We start from the raw sequence: 19,187 nt of genomic DNA, 5'->3' as shown, positions 1-19,187 counted from the left end.
GGATCTGACAACGGAGGTTACGGATCTTGTTCCGTCATGTTCCGGCTCAAATTAAGCCCTGATTTTAGGCCTATAGGCTATTGAATAACTTGATGTTACGGTACATATTCAGCCAGTTTTTCTCTGGGCTATTATAAATGATTTTGTTTTGCATTTTTAAAAATAACTCTCCTTCCAAGATGAACTTTATTCTTCGTCTCTGATGTTGTGGTGTTAATGGTCTGAATAACGTTTAATGTTTTTATCTGATATGACGTTAACTGACAGGCGCACTTTCTGCCTGTTTTTTTCTCTGAGCGGTTGTTGTTGGTTTTTTTCACTAGACGGTTGTTTTTACTACCGTACCTGTCTTTGGAGATACCTAGCCTACTTGACCTCTGATTTGATGAAATAAAATTCGACAAAAATGAAGAATGACACTCCTCGATGATGACTACAGCTTTAATAACAAAGATGAAAGAGCCATGGGGCGATAATAAGCCCTACCGGTAAAAATATTCTAAAAGCAAACTGATTAATGCATCAGTAATAGGCTACTAATATTAGTTATAATAATATAGGCTATTAGTAATAACGATAGTGATAGTATTAAAGATAGTAGTAGATATTTAAAATAATCAGACTAGGCTACTTACAGGGCAAAGGGCGCGTTATCACTGCTCAGCTGTTCGTTTATTAAATAAACAATGCAGTCGCGCAGCACGCGCCGCTTATCAGATAGAATCACAGATTCTATGGATAGAATAACCCTTCAAAAAAGTGCGACTTGTAGTCCGGTGCGACGTATATATGTTTTTTTCGTCTTCATAATGCATTTTTTGGCTGATGCGACTTAAACTCCGGAGCGACGTAATACGATATATATATATATATATATATATATATATATATATATATACACACACACACACTCACAAGGCCAGATTTGTGGAGTGTCCGACTTATAGTTGTCCTGTGCACAGATTTTCCCAAAGTTGAAAAAATTCAACTTTGGTCTCATCTGACCAAAGCACCTTCTTCCATTCATTCATTCATTCAAGTCCCGTTTGCAGTTTGCCAGAAGCCATGTAGGGGACACAGCAAACATGTGGAAGAAGGTGCTTTGGTCAGATGAGACCAAAGTTGAACTTTTTGGCCTAAATGCAAAGCGCTATGTGTGGCGGAAAACTAACATTGCTCATCACCCTGCACACGCCATCCCCACTGTGAAACATGGTGGTGGCAGCATCATGCTATGGGGATGCTTTTCTTCAGCAGGGACAGGGAAGCTGGTCAGAGTTGATGGGAAGATGGATGGAGCTAAATACAGGGCAATCCTGGAAGAAAACCTGCTGGAGGCTGCAAAAGACTTGAGACTGGGAAGGAGATTCACCTTCCAGCAAGACAATGACCCTAAACATACAGCCAGAGCTACAGTGGAATGGTTTAGATCAAAGAATATTCATGTGTTAGAATGGCCCAGTCAAAGTCCAGACCTAAATCCCATTGAGCATCTGTGGCTAGACTTGAAAATTGCTGTTCACAAAACTGCAAACGGGACTTCTTATGTCTGTCTTTCAACAATGGCTCTCTTCTTGCCACTCTTCCAAAAAGGCCAGATTTGTGGAGTGTACGACTTATAGTTGTCCTGTGCACAGATTTTCCCACCTGAGCTGTGGATTTCTGCAGCTCCTCCAGAGTGATCATGGGCCTCTTGGCTGCTTCTCTGACCAGTGCTCTCCTTGCTCGCTCTGTCAGTTTAGGTGGACGGCCATGTCTTGGTAGGTTTGCAGTTGTGCCATACTTTTTCCATTTTTGAATGATGGATTGAACAGTGCTTCTTGAGATGTTCAGAGCTTGGGATATTTTTTTATCACCTAACCCTGCTTTAAACTTCTCCAGAACTTTATCCCTGACCTGTCTGGTGAGTTCTTTGGTCTTCATGATGCTGTTTGTTCTTCAGTGTTCTCTAACAAACCACTGAGGAAATACACAGAACAAGTGTATTTATGCTGAGAGTAAATTACACACAGTAGGACTCTATTAACTAATCAGATGACTTCTGAAGGCAATTGATTGCACTGGATTGTATTTAGAGGTATCAGAGTACAGGGGGCTGAATACTAATGGCACACCACATTTTTCAGATTTTTATTTGTTTAAAATTTTGAAGACCATTTATCATTTTCGTTTCACTTCACAATTATGTGCTACTCTGTGTTGTTCTATCCCATAAAATCTCAATAAAAAACTTTTAAGTTCGTGGTTGTAAGGTGGAAAAATGTGAAAAAGTTCAAGGGGTATGAATACTTTTGCAAGGCACTGTGTGTGTGTGTATATATATATATATATATATATATATATATACACACACACACACACACACACACACACACACACACACACATCAAAGTGTAGACAGAAAATATAATAAATTTGATTAATAAAACATTTGAAATTGCATACTACCTCACATCCTCTCCATCCTCAAGCATCGACAGGCAAATTGTACACTTTTCATCTGTGTCTAGGTCATCTTCATCCATTCCTATTTTTAGCTCCAGTGGTCTTCTCTGTTACAGAAATATAAAAATATACACTAGGATGTCAATAATGGAAAACAACAACAAATAAAACAAGGATGAGGCATGGGCACATCACTATGACAATCCAGTGCACAGGCATTCCTGTCAGGAATTCCTGTCAGTTACTTTTTGGAGAGGTGTTCACCAAGACTCCAAGACCAGTAATCAAGACCAGATCAATTACTAGAAAATGCAAGCTAAAGTAATATTTGAAAGATCTGCATTATAGAAACCCAACAAGATGTTAAGAAACTTCATCAAGATATCAGTGCCAATGTGACTATCTGGTGTGATAGTCACACCAAGATGAACTATTTCTGATGCTTTTTATCACCAAGAGAAAAATTAATGAATAGATGCATATTTGGGGGTTTAGCCATCATTAGTCTGCCCTGTATATTTATGACTTTTTAAGCTGGCTGTGAAGACTCTTTCTCCACTTCTGCTACCTCCTCTTTTATAGGCTGTGTCAAAGAAAAAAGCTTCAATGAACAACTATGGGTATCAAGTCCCCTTTGAAAGTATTGGAAGGGCAACACCAGTTCTTTTTTCTTTTTTTGCTATACACTGAAGACATGTTTGAGATGAAACAACAAATCAGAATTTCAAATTTCATTTCCTAATATTTACATCTAGATGCGTTAAACAACTTGGAACATGGCACATTTTGTGGTTAGACCTCTCGATTTTTAAGTGAGCAAAAGTAATGGAAGAGATATTCTTAAGGTAAATAACACTTCATATTTGGTTGCAACAACTGCATCAAGCTGGAAATCCAATGACATTATCAAACTGCTGCATTCTTCTTTTGTGATGCTTTACCAGGCTTGTTCTGAAATTCTGATCTATGACCTCATATTCATCTTTCGTCCTCAGTGTATAGCAAAAACAAAAGCCTTGCTGTTCCAATACTTTCAGCAGGGACTATGTATACAAAATTGATGACTGAAAAGGACAGTTTAATATTCACACTAAATAGGCTAGTCTATTGGTGTTTTAGCTACTATGCAATTTTTTATGTTGTTATTTATTTCTGATGGACAGTTTGCCTTAGCATAAGTTTTTAACTGGAAATAAAAGAAATCCAAATCAATGTTGAGTAAACCTTGATTAGTATATTTATAATAATTTAAAGAGCCAACCAATAATTAGTGCAAAATAAACTCTAAAAGCATGTTCAGGAAAGTGATGCTGTAACTTTGCCCTTCTAATTTTATTACATTTTTAAAACTATTTGTTTATTATATATCTGTTTCATAGATGTATAAAGCAAAAAGAGCATGCAAGTATGTATGTCAGTGTTCATATGATTGAGTGTGCATGCTTTTGTGCGTGAGCCCAAGTGCATGCCTAAGCACAAAAAATGAAGTTTAATAAGTTTACCTGATGTCTGTTACATGGTGTGCTATTAATGTTGCTTTATAACTAAATAAATATTTTAATATATTTTATGGCAAACTTTCAGGGGCTTTTCTAAAAAATAAGGAATATGCATTTAATATACATTTTAATCTTGCATACTTGGAGTATAATATACAATGCTATACAAATATAATTTGGTATCACCAGACAATTTATCATAGCTAATCCAGTTGATATAACACACACACACACCCTGTTAAAACTGCAAGATAAATCATGTTAGATCTTTTTCCAACTTTGTGATATAATAAACAACAAAATTCAACTAAAAAGCAAACAGAAGCCATATAGGGAAGGAAAAAAAGAAAAACTTAAAAGAATAACCTGGTTGTACACCTCTTAACTAATACTTTGCTAAAGCACCTCTTTCTTGTTATATAGCACTCTGTCCTTTTGGGTAAGAGTCTACAAACTTAGCACATCTTCATTTGGAAATTTTATTCCACTCTTTCTCACAAAAACCTCACAATCCAACCATGGACTGTTTATCCTCTTCCCATCAGGGAGATGGTACAGGAGCCTTAGGTCCTATACCAGTAGGCTCAGAAACAGTTTCTTCCACAACACCATCACCATGCTGAACTCTCAAATCCAGCACTAGCCCACTCCCCTTTCATATTCATTCAGTGTTGCCCCCCGCACTTTCTGCACATATTTATATTACAGTTATCACACTTAGTACATTGCTATCTACTGTACCTCTTTGAAGATACCAATTGCTGTAGTTTTAAAAGTGAAATGTTACCCTATTCTTGCCTGATATACAGTTTCAGTTGCTCAGCAGTTTGGGGTCTCCTTTATTGTATTTTGAACTTCATAATGCATTAAATGTTTTCAATAGGCGATAAGTCTGGACTGCAGGTAGGCCAGTTTAGCAGCCAGACTATTTTACTACGGTGCCATGCAGTTGTAATACGTGCAGAATACGGTCTGGCATTGTCTTGCTGAAATAAGCAAGGCCTTCCCTGAAAAAGATGATGTCTGGATGTCAGCATATTGCTCCAAAACCTATATACAGTGGTGCTTGAAAGTTTGTGAACCCTTTAGAATTTTCTATATTTCTGCATAAATATGACCTAAAACATCATCGGATTTTCACACAAGTCCTAAAGGTAGATAAAGAGAACCCAGTTAAACAAATGAGACAAAAATATTATACTTGGTCATTTATTTATTGAGGAAAATGATCCAATATTACATATCTGTGAGTGGCAAAAGTATGTGAACCTCTAGGATTAGCAGTTAATTTGAAGGTGAAATTAGAGTCAGGTGTTTTCAATCAATGGGATGACAATCAGGTGTGAGTGGGCACCCTGTTTTATTTAAAGAACAAGGATCTATCAAAGTCTGATCTTCACAACACATGTTTTTGGAAGTGTATCATGGCACGAACAAAGGAGATTTCTGAGGACCTCAGAAAAAGTGTTGCTGTTGCTCATCAGGCTGGAAAACATTACAAAACCATCTCTAAAGAGTTTGGACTCCACCAATCCACAGACAGACAGACTGTGTACAAATGGAGGAAACTCAAGACCATTGTTACCCTCCCCAGGAGTGGGCGACCAACAAAGATCACTCCAAGAGCAAGGCGTGTAATAGTCGGCGAGGTCACAAAGGACCCCAGGGTAACTTCTAAGCAACTGAAGGCCTCTCTCACATTGGCTAATGTTAATGTTCATGAGTCCACCATCAGGAAAACACTGAACAACAATGGTGTGCATGGCAGGGCTGCAAGGAGAAAGCCACTGCTCTCCAAAAAGAACATTGCTGCTTGTCTACAGTCTGCTAAAGATCATGTGGACAAGCCAGAAGGCTATTGGACAAATGTTTTGTGGACGGATGAGACCAAAATAGAACTTTTTGGTTTAAATGAGAAGCGTTATGTTTGGAGAAAGGAAAACACTGCATTCCAGCATAAGAACCTTATCCCATCTGTGAAACATGGTGGTGGTAGTATCATGGTTTGGGCCTGTTTTGCTGCATCTGGGCCAGGATGGCTTGCCATCATTGATGGAACAATGAATTCTGAATTATACCAGCGAATTCTAAAGGAAAATGTCAGGACATCTGTCCATGAACTGAATCTCAAGAGAAGGTGGGCCATGCAGCAAGACAACGGCCCTAAGCACACAAGTCATTCTACCAAAGAATGGTTAAAGAAGAATAAAGTTAATGTTTTGGAATGGCCAAGTCAAAGTCCTGACTTTAATCCAATCAAAATGTTGTGGAAGGACCTGAAGTGAGTAGTTCATGTGAGGAAACCCACCAACATCCCAGAGTTGAAGCTGTTCTGTATGGAGGAATGGGCTAAAATTCCTCCAAGCCAGTGTGCAGGACTGATCAACAGTTACCGCAAACATTTAGTTGCAGTTATCGCTGCACAAGGGGGTCACACCAGATACTGAAAGCAAAGGTTCACATACTTTTGCCACTCACAGATATGTAATATTGGATCATTTTCTTGAATAAATAAATGAGCACGTATAATATTTCTCATTTGTTTAACTGGGTTCTCTTTCTCTACTTTTAGGACTTGTGTGAAAATCCGATGATGTTTTAGGTCATACTTATGCAGAAATATAGAAAATTCTAAAGGGTTCACAAACTTTCAAGCACCACTGTATAATTCAGCATTAATGGTGCCTTCCCAGGTGTGCAAGCTACCAATGCCATGTGCACTAATGCCCCCCATACCATGAAAGATGCTGACTTTTGAACTGTGCACTGATAATATGCTGGATGGTCCCTCTCCTCTTTAGCCCAGAGGATGCGGTGTCCATGATTTCCAAAAAGAATGTGAAATTTCAATTTGCCAAACCAGAGAATAGTTTTCCACTTTGCCTCAGCGCATCGTAAATGAGCTCAGACCCAGAGAAGACAGCAGTGTTTCTGGATATTGTTTATATATGGTCTTAACTTGCATTTGTGGATGCACTGATGAACTGTGTTCACAGATGATGGTTTTCAGAAGTGTTCCTGAGCCCATGCAGTGATTTCCACTATAGAATCATGTCTGTTTTTAATGCAGTGTTGCCTGAAAGCCCAAAGATCACAGACATCCTATGTTGGGTTTTGGCTTTGTCCCTTGCATACAGAGATTAAAAGATTCAGAGAATCTGGAGAAATTATATTATCTACTGTAGATGATGTGATCCCCAAATTCTTTGCAATTTGACATTGAGGAATGTTATTCTTCAACTGTTGCACTATTTTCCCACACAGTCTTTCACAGAGTGGTGAACACTTCTCCATCTTTACTTCTGAGAGACCCCTTTTACACAGCCTGTTCAAGGCATAATTCTTACAGCTTTTTTCCACCTTCTGTTTTGTATAAAAAATCCGAATACAGAATGGGGAGTCTGTGTCATTCCGCCTCTGAGCTGGAATGATTGGTAGCAACAGAGCCGAAATCAATGTCTGTATAGAGGGACAGCCAGAACGGTGGAAGAGAGGGGTGACTTTTTTCCCCAGAAAAGCTGGCTCAGTTTGTGCTCTAAAGGACACACACACACACACACACACACACACACACACACACACACACACACACACACACACAGTTGTGGTCAGAAGTTCACATACACTCATCATGAGCATGAATAAGAAGATAAAACAAGTTACCATTAAAAAACTAGCTCTCAAGCTAGGTTGCTGGAATGTACACACCATGATGACTGGACTCAACAAAAACCTACAGGACATAAATGATGTACGCAAAACAGCCATCATCAATGATGAACTGAGAAGACTTCAGGTTGACATCGCTGTTTTGCAGGAAACACGGTTGGCTGGTGCTGGTTCACTGAAGGAAAAGGATTATACCTTCTTCTGGCAAGGATGGAGTTCTGAGGAGCTTTCTGTATGTGGAGTCGGATTCATGGTTAGGCATTACTTCTTAAAAATGGGTGAACCAGGTGGCAATGGATTGGACTGACTTCTCATGCTCCACCTCCACACTACCGCTGGTCCAGTTATTCTTGTTAGCATATATGCCCCTACACTATCCTCATCTATGGAGATCAAAGATCTGTTCTACGAACAGCTTGAAACTGTGATCAGTAATATCCCAAGCTGAGACCAGCTCCTCCTCTCGGGCAACTTCAATGCTAGAGTAGGAGCGGACCACGATTCATGGCCCTCATACTTAGGTCAGTTCAGTATTGGTATGATCAATGAGAACGGACAGCGTCTGTTGGAGTTTTGCTCCTACCATGGCCTTTGTGTAACCAACTCGTATTCCCAAGACAAAGCCCCAGCATAAAGTCTCTTGGTGCCATCCTCGCTCTAAGTATTGGCACTAACTAGACTTGATTATCGTAAGGCGCGTTCATCTTCATACCTGTGGCAGCGGGGGCGTGGTCAAGCGTTGGTCTGTGAATGGAGGGCGGAGTCAGGGAAGGTAAGTGGCAGAATCACTGCACCTGACGTAAATTAACCTGTGTTTGTGTGTCTTCCCCAGTGACCGCGCCCTGTAAAAGGAGAGAGAGAGCAGAGGAAGGGAGCTCTCTCCCGACCAGAATGCATGTGCGTGTGCGTGTGAGAGAATGAATGAGCTTAAAAGCCACATATACAGTAAAAAATAAAAGTTTCTGAGAACTCAGTTCTGGCCTGCTGTGCTTCTGTGCTCCACTCAGAACTACGAGGAGTAAAGTTCAACAGGCTGCCAAGCGTTGTGCTAATGAGTACTGGCAACAGCTCAGCGTGGACATCGAAACAGCAGCTGCAACAGGAAACATTACAGGGATGTATGATGGGATCAAGAAGGCCCTCGGACCCACTCAGAGTAAAACATCACCACTTAAGTCGTCCAGCAGAGAAGTCATTACAGACAGAGGAAAGCAGATGGAGAAATAGGTAGAGCTTACTCTGAACTGTACTCCAGAAAGAACAAGGTCACTAACCCAGCACTAAATACCATTGAATGTCTACCTACTATGGTTGAGCTTGACGTAGAGCCAACATTGGCTGAACTCAGCCAAGCTATTGATAGTATACCTATAGGCAAAGCCCCCAGAAATGATGAAATTCCACCAGACCTGATTAAGTGCTGTAAGACCACACTACTGCAGCCCCTATTCAAACTGCTTTGTCAATGCTGGAAAGATGGAGCCATGCCCCAAGATATGAGATATGCCAAGACTGTTACACTGTACAAAAACAAAGGAGACAAAAGTGACTGCAACAACTATAGGGGCCTCTCCCTTCTGAGTGTCACCGGGAAACTCTTTGCACGCGTGGTGCTAGTGCGCCTCCAAAAGTTGGCTGAACGAATCTACCCTGAATCCCAATGTGGGTGTAGAGCTACTGTAGACATGATCTTCTCATTTCATCAACTCCAAGAGAAGTGCAGGGAACAACACCAACCCTTGTTGTTGCCTTGCGTGTCGCCTTCATTGACCTTACCAAAGCTTTTGACTTGGCAAGCAGAGATGGCCTCTTTCAAATCCTCCTCAAAACTGGATGTCCACCAAAGCTGCACAGCATCATTAGATTATTTCACAGTGACATGAAAGCAACAGTCCAGTATGACGGCAGTTCATCAGAACCCTTTGAAATTCATAGTGGCGTCAAACAAGGATGTGTCCTTGCCCCAACCCTCTTTGGCGTTTTCTTTCCATGCTCCTGAGGCACACCTTTGGCACCTCTACCAAAGGCATTTACCTTCACACCAGATCTGACGATCACCTTTTCAACATCACTAGGCTTAAGGCTAAAACCAAAGCACGCAGAGTGCTGATAAAGGAACTGCTCTTTGCAGATGATGTCACTACCCACAGTGAGGAAGAACTCACTTATGGATCGCTTCTCAGAGGTCTGTAAAGAGTTCAGCCTTACTATCAGTCTGAAAAAGACAAAGATCCTAAGCCAGGGCATGACTTCACTACCAGTGATTACTATCGACAACTACCAGCTTGTTGTTGTTGTTCACCAATCCACATACTTGGGTTCTACCATCTGTGATAATCTTTCCCTCGATACAGAGCTTAATAAGCGCATCAGAAAGGCAGCAACTTCCCTTTCTAGACTCACAACTCATGCCTGGGAAAACCCCAAGTTCACTATCAAAATTAAAGCAGCTGTATACAGCGCAAGTGTTAGTAAACACACTCTTGTATGGCAGCAAGTCTTGGACCACATACTCCAAGCAGGAGTGTAAGCTGAATACCTTCCACTTCTGCTACCTACGTCACATCCTTGGCATGACAAAGTCACAAACACTGAGGTCCTCTCTCGTACTGGTCTACCCTCCATCTGTACACTGTTGAGACAACGCAGACTGCGCTGGTTGGGCCACGTCTGCCATATGCAAGATGGACACATTCCTAAGGACATCCTGTATGGAGAACTGTCCTCTGGTAAACTGTTGGCCGCCCCAGCTGTGTTTCATAGATGCATGGAAATGTGATATGAAAGCCCTGAACATCAACACAGAGAATTGGGAAGATGCTGCAAGCAATCGCACCAGACGGAAAAGTATCTTACACCATCAGCTCAAGAAAGGTGAAGAGGCAATCAAGCTTGATGCAGCTGAAAAAAGGCAGAGACGAAAAGAGCACCACCCAGCATCTCATCAAGGACCAACTAACGTTTGCAAAACCTGTGGCAGAGTTTGTCTCTCAAACATTGGACTCATCAGCCACAGCAGACGCTGATAGATAGATAGATAGATAGATAGATAGATAGATAGATAGATAGATAGATAGATAGATAGATAGATAGATAGATAGATAGATAGATAGATAGATAGATAGATAGATAGAGTCCACTCCAAAAGTATTGGAATGGCAAGGTCAATTCCTTTGTGGGTTTTTTTTTGTACACTGAAGACATTTGGGTTTCAGATCAAAAGATGAATATGAGACAAAAGTTCAGAATTCCAGCTTTTATTTCATGGTATTTACATCTAGATGTGTTAAACAACTCAGGACAGGGCACCTTTTCTTTGAACCCACCCACTTTTCAAGTGAGCAAAAGTATTGGAACAGACATTATTAAATTAACTTAAAGTGAATAACATTTAATATTTGGTGGCATAACCCTTACTTGCAATAACTGCATTGAGCCTGCGACCCATTGACTTCACCAGGCTGTTGCATTCTTCATTTGAAATGCTGTTCCAGGCCTTTACTGCAGCCTCTTTCAGTTGTTGTTTGTTTCTGGGGGTTTCTCCCTTCAGTCTCCTCTTCAGGAGGTAAAATGCATGCTCTATTGGGTTAAGGTCCGGTGATTGACTTAGCCAGTCCAAGACCTTCCAGTTTTTCCCCCTGATGAAGTCCTTTGTTGTGTTGGCAGTGTGTTTTGGGTCATTGTCTTGTTGCATGATGAAGCTTCTCCCAATTAGTTTGGATGCATTTTTCTGTAAATTGCCAGACAAAATGGTTTTGTAGACTTCAGAATTCATTCTGCTGCAACCATCATGAGTTACATCATCAATAGAGACTAGTGAGCCCGTTCCAGAAGCAGCCATGCAAGCCCAAGCCATGACATTACCTCCACCATGCTTCACAGATGAGCTTGTATGTTTTGGATCATAAGCAGATCCTTTCTTTCTCCATACTTTGGCCTTTCCATCACTTTGGTAGAGGTTAATCTTGGTCTCATCAGTCCATAAAACTTTGTCCCAAAACTTTTGTGGCTGATCTCTGAACTTCTTTGCAAAATCCAATCTAGCCTTCTGATTCTTTTTGCTGATGAGTGGTTTGCATCTTGTGGTATGGCCTCTATATTTCTTCTCTCAAAGTCTTCTTCGAACAGTGGATTGTGATACCTTCACCCCTGCCCTGTGGAGTTTGGCAGTGATGTCACTGACTGTTGTCTTTGGGTGTTTCTTCACAGCTCTCACAATGTTTCTGACATCAACTGCTGTTGTTACCCTTGGCCGACCTGTTCGATGTTTGTTGCTCAGTACACCAGTAGTTTCTTTCTTTTTCAGTACATTCCAAATTGTTGTACTAGCTATGCCCAATGTTTGTGCAATAGCTCTGATCGATTTTCCCTCTTCTCTCAGCTTCAAAATGGTTTGCTTTTCTCCCATTGACAGCTCTCTGGTTTTCATGTTTGCTTAGCAGCAAATACAGTTTTCACAGGTGAAACCCAAAGCCAAAAACAAGAACTATTTAAAGTTTCAGCAATCAATCTAAAAGGCAACACCTGAGCAACTAGAAACACCCATCAGTCACAGGTTCCAATACTTTTGCTCACTTGAAAAGTGGGTGGGTTCAAAGAAAAGGTGCTCTGTCCTGAGTTGTTTAACACATCTAGATGTAAATACCATGAAATAAAAGCTGGAATTCTGAACTTTTGTCTCATATTCATCTTTTGATCTGAAACCCAAATGTCTTCAGTGTACAAAAAAAAAAAAAAACAAAGGAATTGACCTTGCCGTTCCAATACTTTTGGAGGGGACTATAGATAGATAGATAGATAGATAGATAGATAGATAGATAGATAGATAGATAGATAGATAGATAGATAGATAGATAGATAGATAGATCCCTGATTCCAAAAAAGTTGGGACAAAGTAAATTGTAAATAAAAACTGAATGCAATAATTTACAAATCTCAAAAACTGATATTGTATTCACAATAGAACATAGACAACATATCAAATGTCGAAAGTGAGACATTTTGAAATTTCATGTCAAATATTGGCTCATTTGAAATTTCATGACAGCAAAACATCTCAAAAAAGTTGGGACAGGGACAATAAGAGGCTGGAAAAGTTACAGGGACAAAAAAGGAACAGTTGGAGGACCAAATTGCAACTCATTAGGTCAACTGGCAATAGGTCATTAACATGACTGGGTATAAAAAGAGCATCTTGGAGTGGCAGTGGCTCTCAGAAGTAAAGATGGGAAGAGGATCACCAATCCCCCTAATTCTGCGCCAACAAATAGTGGAGCAATATCAGAAAGGAGTTCGACAGTGTAAAATTGCAAAGAGTTTGAACATATCATCATCTACAGTGCATAATATAAAAAAAAGTGTACTTTTCACTTTCGCTTTCCTTTTTCCGGTTTTTTTCCCGGTTTTTTCTCTTTCTTTTTTCAGAAGAACGCCGAGACCGGAAGCTTTCTTTTTCTCTCCTCCTGTGTAAAGTCCACAAGCGGAGGCCATCTGATCTGCTTTAATATCAACAGATCTTCATTTAAGGTACGTGAATCTTTTCATCATGGCACACCTTCAGCCTGTTCAGTGTGCTGAGTGCAGGATGTTTAGTCATTCTTCCTCCGTCACTAGCGATAGCTCTATTAGCTTTACTTGTGATAAGTGCAGATTAGTTAGCTCTCTGACGGAGAAGATTTCAGTGCTAGAAGCGCGTGTCCAGGCTTTAGAGCAGGTTAGTGAGCGTGAGAACAGTGTAGTTTCTGTTAGGGAAAGTCTGGACGCCCTAGGTGGAGTTAGCAATCCCCCAACTCCGGCATTAGAGCCCTTACAGTGGGGCGAATGGGTGACGGCTCGGCGGCATAAGCGTAGAGCCAAAGCTACCGCTGAGGCTCGCCCACGGGAGCACCACTCCTCTCCGCGTCATGTGTCGAACAGGTTTGCTCTCCTTAGTGATGCACCCACTGAGAAACCTGAAAGAGCTCTGGTTATAGGGGACTCCATCATACGGCACGTGAAATTAGCTCAGCCTTTAGGTGCACCAGCAGCTTTAGTCAGGTGTATACCGGGAGCCAGGGCGCTGGACATAGCAGGTAATCTTAGGGTCCTAGGCAAGCACAGGTTCTCAAAGATAGTTATCCATGCAGGAGCTAATGATATACGCCTTCGTCAGTCTGAGGTTACTAAGAGTAACTTTGTAGAGGTGTTTAAATTAGCGAAGGCGATGTCCGATGCTGTAGTATGCTCTGGCCCCATCCCAATGCGGCGTGGCGATGTAGCTTACAGCAGGTTATGGTCGCTGAACTGCTGGCTGTCCAGGTGGTGCTCTGAAAACAGTGTGGGCTTTATAGATAATTGGGCTAATTTTGAGGGCACTGCTGGCCTGTTAGGGCGGGATGGTATCCATCCCACTCGGGAAGGTGCTGCTCTCATTTCCTGCAGCATAGGTCATAGTCTCAGAACAGGCCTAGTTAATTTCTGACAATCCAGAGCCAAGGCCAGGGAGCAGACGAACAGGCTAAACCGACTGTCTGCTAGCTGCACAGAGTCGTCACTCAGGGCCCACCACATCGAGACTGTGTCTGTTCCCCGAGCTCAACAAAAAGGTAGAAATTTTCAGAGAGTTTGTTCCAGTAACCTAATCAATATAAAATTAGATCAGACTGACTGTACAGCTGCTGCCAGCACCTTTGATCTAAAGGTGGGGCTATTAAATATTAGATCTCTTACATCTAAAGCGCTAATGGTTAATGAACTCATTACTGATCAGGAGTTTAATGTACTGTGTTTAACAGAAACATGGATTAAGCCAAATGAATATATAGCATTAAATGAAGCGAGTCCTCCTGGATACAGTTATATACACCAGCCTCGTCTAACTGGCAGAGGAGGAGGCGTCGCGGTTATTTATAACGATTATCTAGGTGTAACACACAAACCTGGTTATAAATTTAATACATTTGAAGTTCTTCATACTAATATAATGTATGTAGCCTCGAAAAATAAGTCTACCCAGTTAATTCCATTGCTTATTATTTACAGGCCCCTGGGGCCATATTCTGAGTTTCTTTCTGAATTTGCAGATTTTATCTCAGATTTGGTTATTTCCTTAGACAAAGCTTTAGTTGTCGGAGATTTTAATATTCACTTCGATAACCCAGAAGACCCTTTAAAAACAGCGTTTGTGTCCATCTTAGATTCAGTCGGGATTAAGCAGAATGTCATAGGACCGACCCATAATGGTGGTCACACCCTTGATCTAATACTAACATTCAGATTAAACGTAGACAATATAGTCATACTTCCACAGTCTGAAGTTATCTCAGATCATTGTCTCATCTCATTCAAAATATGTCTGAGTAATAATATATGCACCTCACCACGCTACTGTATTAAACATACTTTCACGTCAACTACTGCACAGAGCTTTATAAATGATCTCCCAGAGCTGTCAACTTTGATTGGGTCACTGTCAGCCCCTGCAGAACTTGATCAGGCAACTGAATGCTTAGAGTCAACATTCCGCCATACTTTAGATAATGTAGCTCCTCTAAAAAGGAAAATGGTCAGAGACAAAAAATTAGCACCCTGGTATAATGATGACACTCGCACATTAAAACAGACCACTCGAAAATTGGAACGTAAATGGCGTCAAACAAAATTGGTAGTGTTCAAATTAGCTTGGAAGGAGAGCTTCCTGAAGTATAGAAAAGCTCTTAGTGCTGCGAGATCAACATATTTCTCCTCCCTAATAGAAGATAACAAAAATAATCCTAGATTCCTATTTAATACAGTAGCAAAATTAACCAGGAATAAGTCCACTATCAACACATGCACACCTGCAGTATGTAGTAGCAACGACTTCATGAATTTTTTTAATGACAAAATTGAGAATATCCGACAAAAAAATTCAAACTACTAATTTAAGGTTAGACAATGAAAGTGACCTTGTAGTTAACAATATAACTGTATCAGATCATCAGTTAGAATGTTTTACTCCCCTAGAAGAAACTGAATTACTTTCATTAATCTCTACATCAAAAGCCTCAACTTGCGTACTAGATCCCTTACCGACACATCTATTCAAACAGATAATGCCTGGAGTAATTGAACCGCTTCTAAAAATAATAAATTCTTCTCTTATGATTGGCTATGTACCCAAATCCTTTAAACTAGCAGTTATCAAACCCCTGATTAAAAAACCTGACCTTGATCCCTGTCAGCTGTCCAATTATCGGCCAATATCAAACCTCCCCTTTATCTCCAAGATCCTTGAAAAAGCTGTGGCACAGCAGTTATGCTCATATTTACATAGGAATAACATCCATGAAATGTATCAGTCAGGATTTAGACCTCATCATAGCACAGAGACAGCACTGGTTAAAGTAGTAAACGACCTACTGTTGGCGTCTGATCAGGGCTGTGTCTCGCTAGTTGTGTTGCTTGACCTTAGTGCAGCATTTGATACCATTGATCATTCCATTCTTCTGGATAGACTAGAAAATGTTGTGGGAGTTAAGGGAATGGCCCTCTCCTGGCTCAGGTCTTATCTAACTGATCGTTATCAGTATGTTGATATAAATGGTGATATTTCTAGACGTACCGAGGTAAAGTTTGGTGTTCCACAAGGTTCTGTCTTGGGTCCACTGCTTTTTTCTCTATATATGTTACCTCTGGGCGATATTATTCGTAAACATTGTATTAGTTTCCACTGTTATGCTGATGACACACAGTTGTATGTCTCTGCAAAACCTGATGAGAGACACCAGCTTAATAAAATTGAGGAATGTGTTAAGGACATTAGACACTGGATGCTTATAAATTTCCTTCTGCTTAACTCTGACAAGACTGAAGTACTTGTGCTAGGACCACATACAGCTAGAAGTAAGTTTTCTGATTACACAGTAACTCTGGATGGCCTTTCTGTTTCTTCACGTGCAGCAGTAAAAGACCTCGGAGTGATTATTGACCCCAGTCTTTCATTCGAAACTCACAATGATAACATCACCCGGATAGCTTTCTTTCATCTCAGAAATATTGCAAAGATAAGAAATTTAATGTCATTGCACGATGCAGAAAAACTAGTCCATGCTTTCGTTACCTCCAGGTTGGATTATTGTAATGCCTTACTGTCTGGATGTTCCAATAAGTGCATAAACAAGCTCCAGTTAGTTCAAAATGCCGCAGCAAGAGTCCTTACTAGAACTAGAAAATATGACCACATCACGCCTGTCTTATCCACACTGCATTGGCTCCCAATCAAATTTCGTATTGATTATAAAATACTACTATTGACCTTTAAAGCACTAAATGGTCTCGCACCACAGTACCTGAGTGAACTTCTGCTCCTCTATGACCCGCCACGCCTACTTAGATCAAAAGGTGCAGGCTATCTGCTGGTACCTCGTATAGTGAAGGCTACATCAGGGGGCAGAGCCTTTTCTTACATAGCCCCACTGTTATGGAACAGCCTTCCAAGTAATGTTCGGGAATCAGACACAGTCTCAGCATTTAAGTCTAGGCTGAAAACATATCTGTTTAGTCAAGCCTTTTGTTAATGGTGTTTATGAGGTAAAGGAGTAGATCTGGAGGGTCCTCAGACATAGAGTGTTTTGGTAAAATGGGATGTATGGATGCTGTCAGTCCCCACTCGCTTGCTCACTCGAGTTTGTTGACGGTGTAGTGGCTGGCTGCTTTATGTCCCGGGGCTCCCTCATGCCTGTGTTACCTTCTGGCTCTCTCCTTTTAGTTATGCTGTCATAGTTAGTTGCCGGAGTCCCTGCTTGTACTCGGTGCAATATGTATACTGTTCCTACTTATTCAGGTGACATTGGGCATACCTAACCACCTGTGTTTTCTTACACACACACCCCCCCCCCCCAAATCTGTCCCTCTGAGTTACATGGAGTCAACAGGAAATCTTTTGGTGGAGACGGTGGGGACCTCGACTGGCTATCGTAGCCTGCAGGGAATCGGCCGTCAGACATTCTGTCGCATGTCCCAGACCCGGTGAAATGTAACTGAATTGTCTTGGCCAGGCCTAAGGGTCCCATCTGCATCTCATCATTGCTGAGGAGTGTGCTCCCATCACCCAATCAAGCATCCAGCCAGAGCAGGTCATGATATATTTTTTACCATATTAACATGCCATTGTTGTGTGTTATGCCTGATGTAAAGACTCTCGTCTCTGCGAGCCTACCACACAGATTTAATACTTGTCATTTTTAGGGCATACCTAACAACGTGTTTTCTTTCTCTCTCTCTCTTCCCCCCCATCTGTCCCTCTGAGTTACATGTTGATCCTGGGATTGAGATGCTGGCCTCTTCTGCCCCTCGGACCTGCTTGATCCATCCTGGTGCCCTGTGTCTGGTCGGAGTTTTATCGCCCCACTCCTGTGAAGGACGGCCCCATGAGGACAGTTGAGGGTTATATCTGTTAAAACTGTTAATATTATAGTCAGGCTGTCTGTTGTTGCCCAAATGAGGATGGGTTCCCTTTTGAGTCTGGTTCCTCTCGAGGTTTCTTCCTCATGTCGTCTGAGGGAGTTTTTCCTTGCCACCGTCGCCACAGGCTTGCTCATTGGGGATAGATTAGGGATAAAATTAGCTCATGTTTTAAGTCGTTCAAATTCTGTAAAGCTGCTTTGCGACAATGTTTATTGTTAAAAGCGCTGTACAAATAAACTTGAAACTTGATAATATCATCAAAAGATTCAGAGAATCTGGAAGAATCTCTGTGCGTAAGGGTCAAGGTCGGAAAACCATACTGGGTGCCCGTGATCTTCGGGCCCTTAGAAGGCACTGCATCACATACAGGCATGCTTCTGTATTGGAAATCACAAAATGGGCTCAGGAATATTTCCAGAGAACATTATCTGTGAACACAATTCACCGTGCCATCCACCGTTGCCAGCTAAAACTCTATAGTTCAAAGGAGAAGCCGTATCTAAACGTGATCCAGAAGCGCAGACGTCTTCTCTGGGCCAAGGCTCATTTAAAATGGACTGTGGCAAAGTGGAAAACTGTTCTGTGGTCAGACGAATCAAAATTTGAAGTTCTTTATGGAAATCAGGGACGCCGTGTCATTCGGACATGGATTAAAGCAAAAAAAAAAATCATCTGACTGAAAAAAAAAAGCTCCATGTCGTTGGCCCCTACCACATCAGCGATGCGTCAAATTTTAAATGCCGTGTTGTCCATTATCCCCTAGGCCTCTACTTATAGTACATTTACATAATTTTAACAATGACTAAAGCTAAGGCAAGACTTGACCATTGTCATTACTGGCTATAAATGATGAAACATCAAGTTTTCAGCGCAAAGTGCAAATTTATTTCAACAATTTCAAAAAGTGCAAGTGCAGTTGAACTTGAACCGTGCTTTCAAAAGAGTGGAACAGAAAGAACTTGCAAGAAAAGTAAAGTGAAAGTTCACTTTTTCTGCTTCTTCGCAGTGAAGCCAAAGGCATCTAGTTTTTTGCCATTGCTTCCATAGACTTTTTTTATGGCAAACTACACAAAAGCTCACACCTGCCATTTTCATCTTTTTGCACCATGAACTAAATGGCTTGCCATTATCGCCCATTTCATTTCGCCA

General features: G+C 41.1%; 1 protein-coding gene across 1 annotated transcript in view; it reads right to left on the bottom strand.

Annotated features, from left to right (window-relative positions):
- Window positions 1–19,187, bottom strand: part of ark2cb (arkadia (RNF111) C-terminal like ring finger ubiquitin ligase 2Cb) — a 61,537-nt gene that overhangs the window by 20,847 nt on the left and 21,503 nt on the right. Inside the window, exon 7 of the mRNA XM_060931819.1 lies at window positions 2,449–2,552. Within this exon, the coding sequence (XP_060787802.1) occupies window positions 2,449–2,552 (104 nt within the window). The remainder of the gene's footprint in view (window positions 1–2,448; window positions 2,553–19,187) is intronic.

The sequence above is a fragment of the Neoarius graeffei genome, chromosome 10 (genome assembly GCF_027579695.1).
Source record: "Neoarius graeffei isolate fNeoGra1 chromosome 10, fNeoGra1.pri, whole genome shotgun sequence".
Classification (NCBI taxonomy): domain Eukaryota; kingdom Metazoa; phylum Chordata; class Actinopteri; order Siluriformes; family Ariidae; genus Neoarius; species Neoarius graeffei.
The sequence above is the reverse complement of the archived record's forward strand: the minus strand, read 5'-3'. Positions and strand labels throughout refer to the sequence as shown.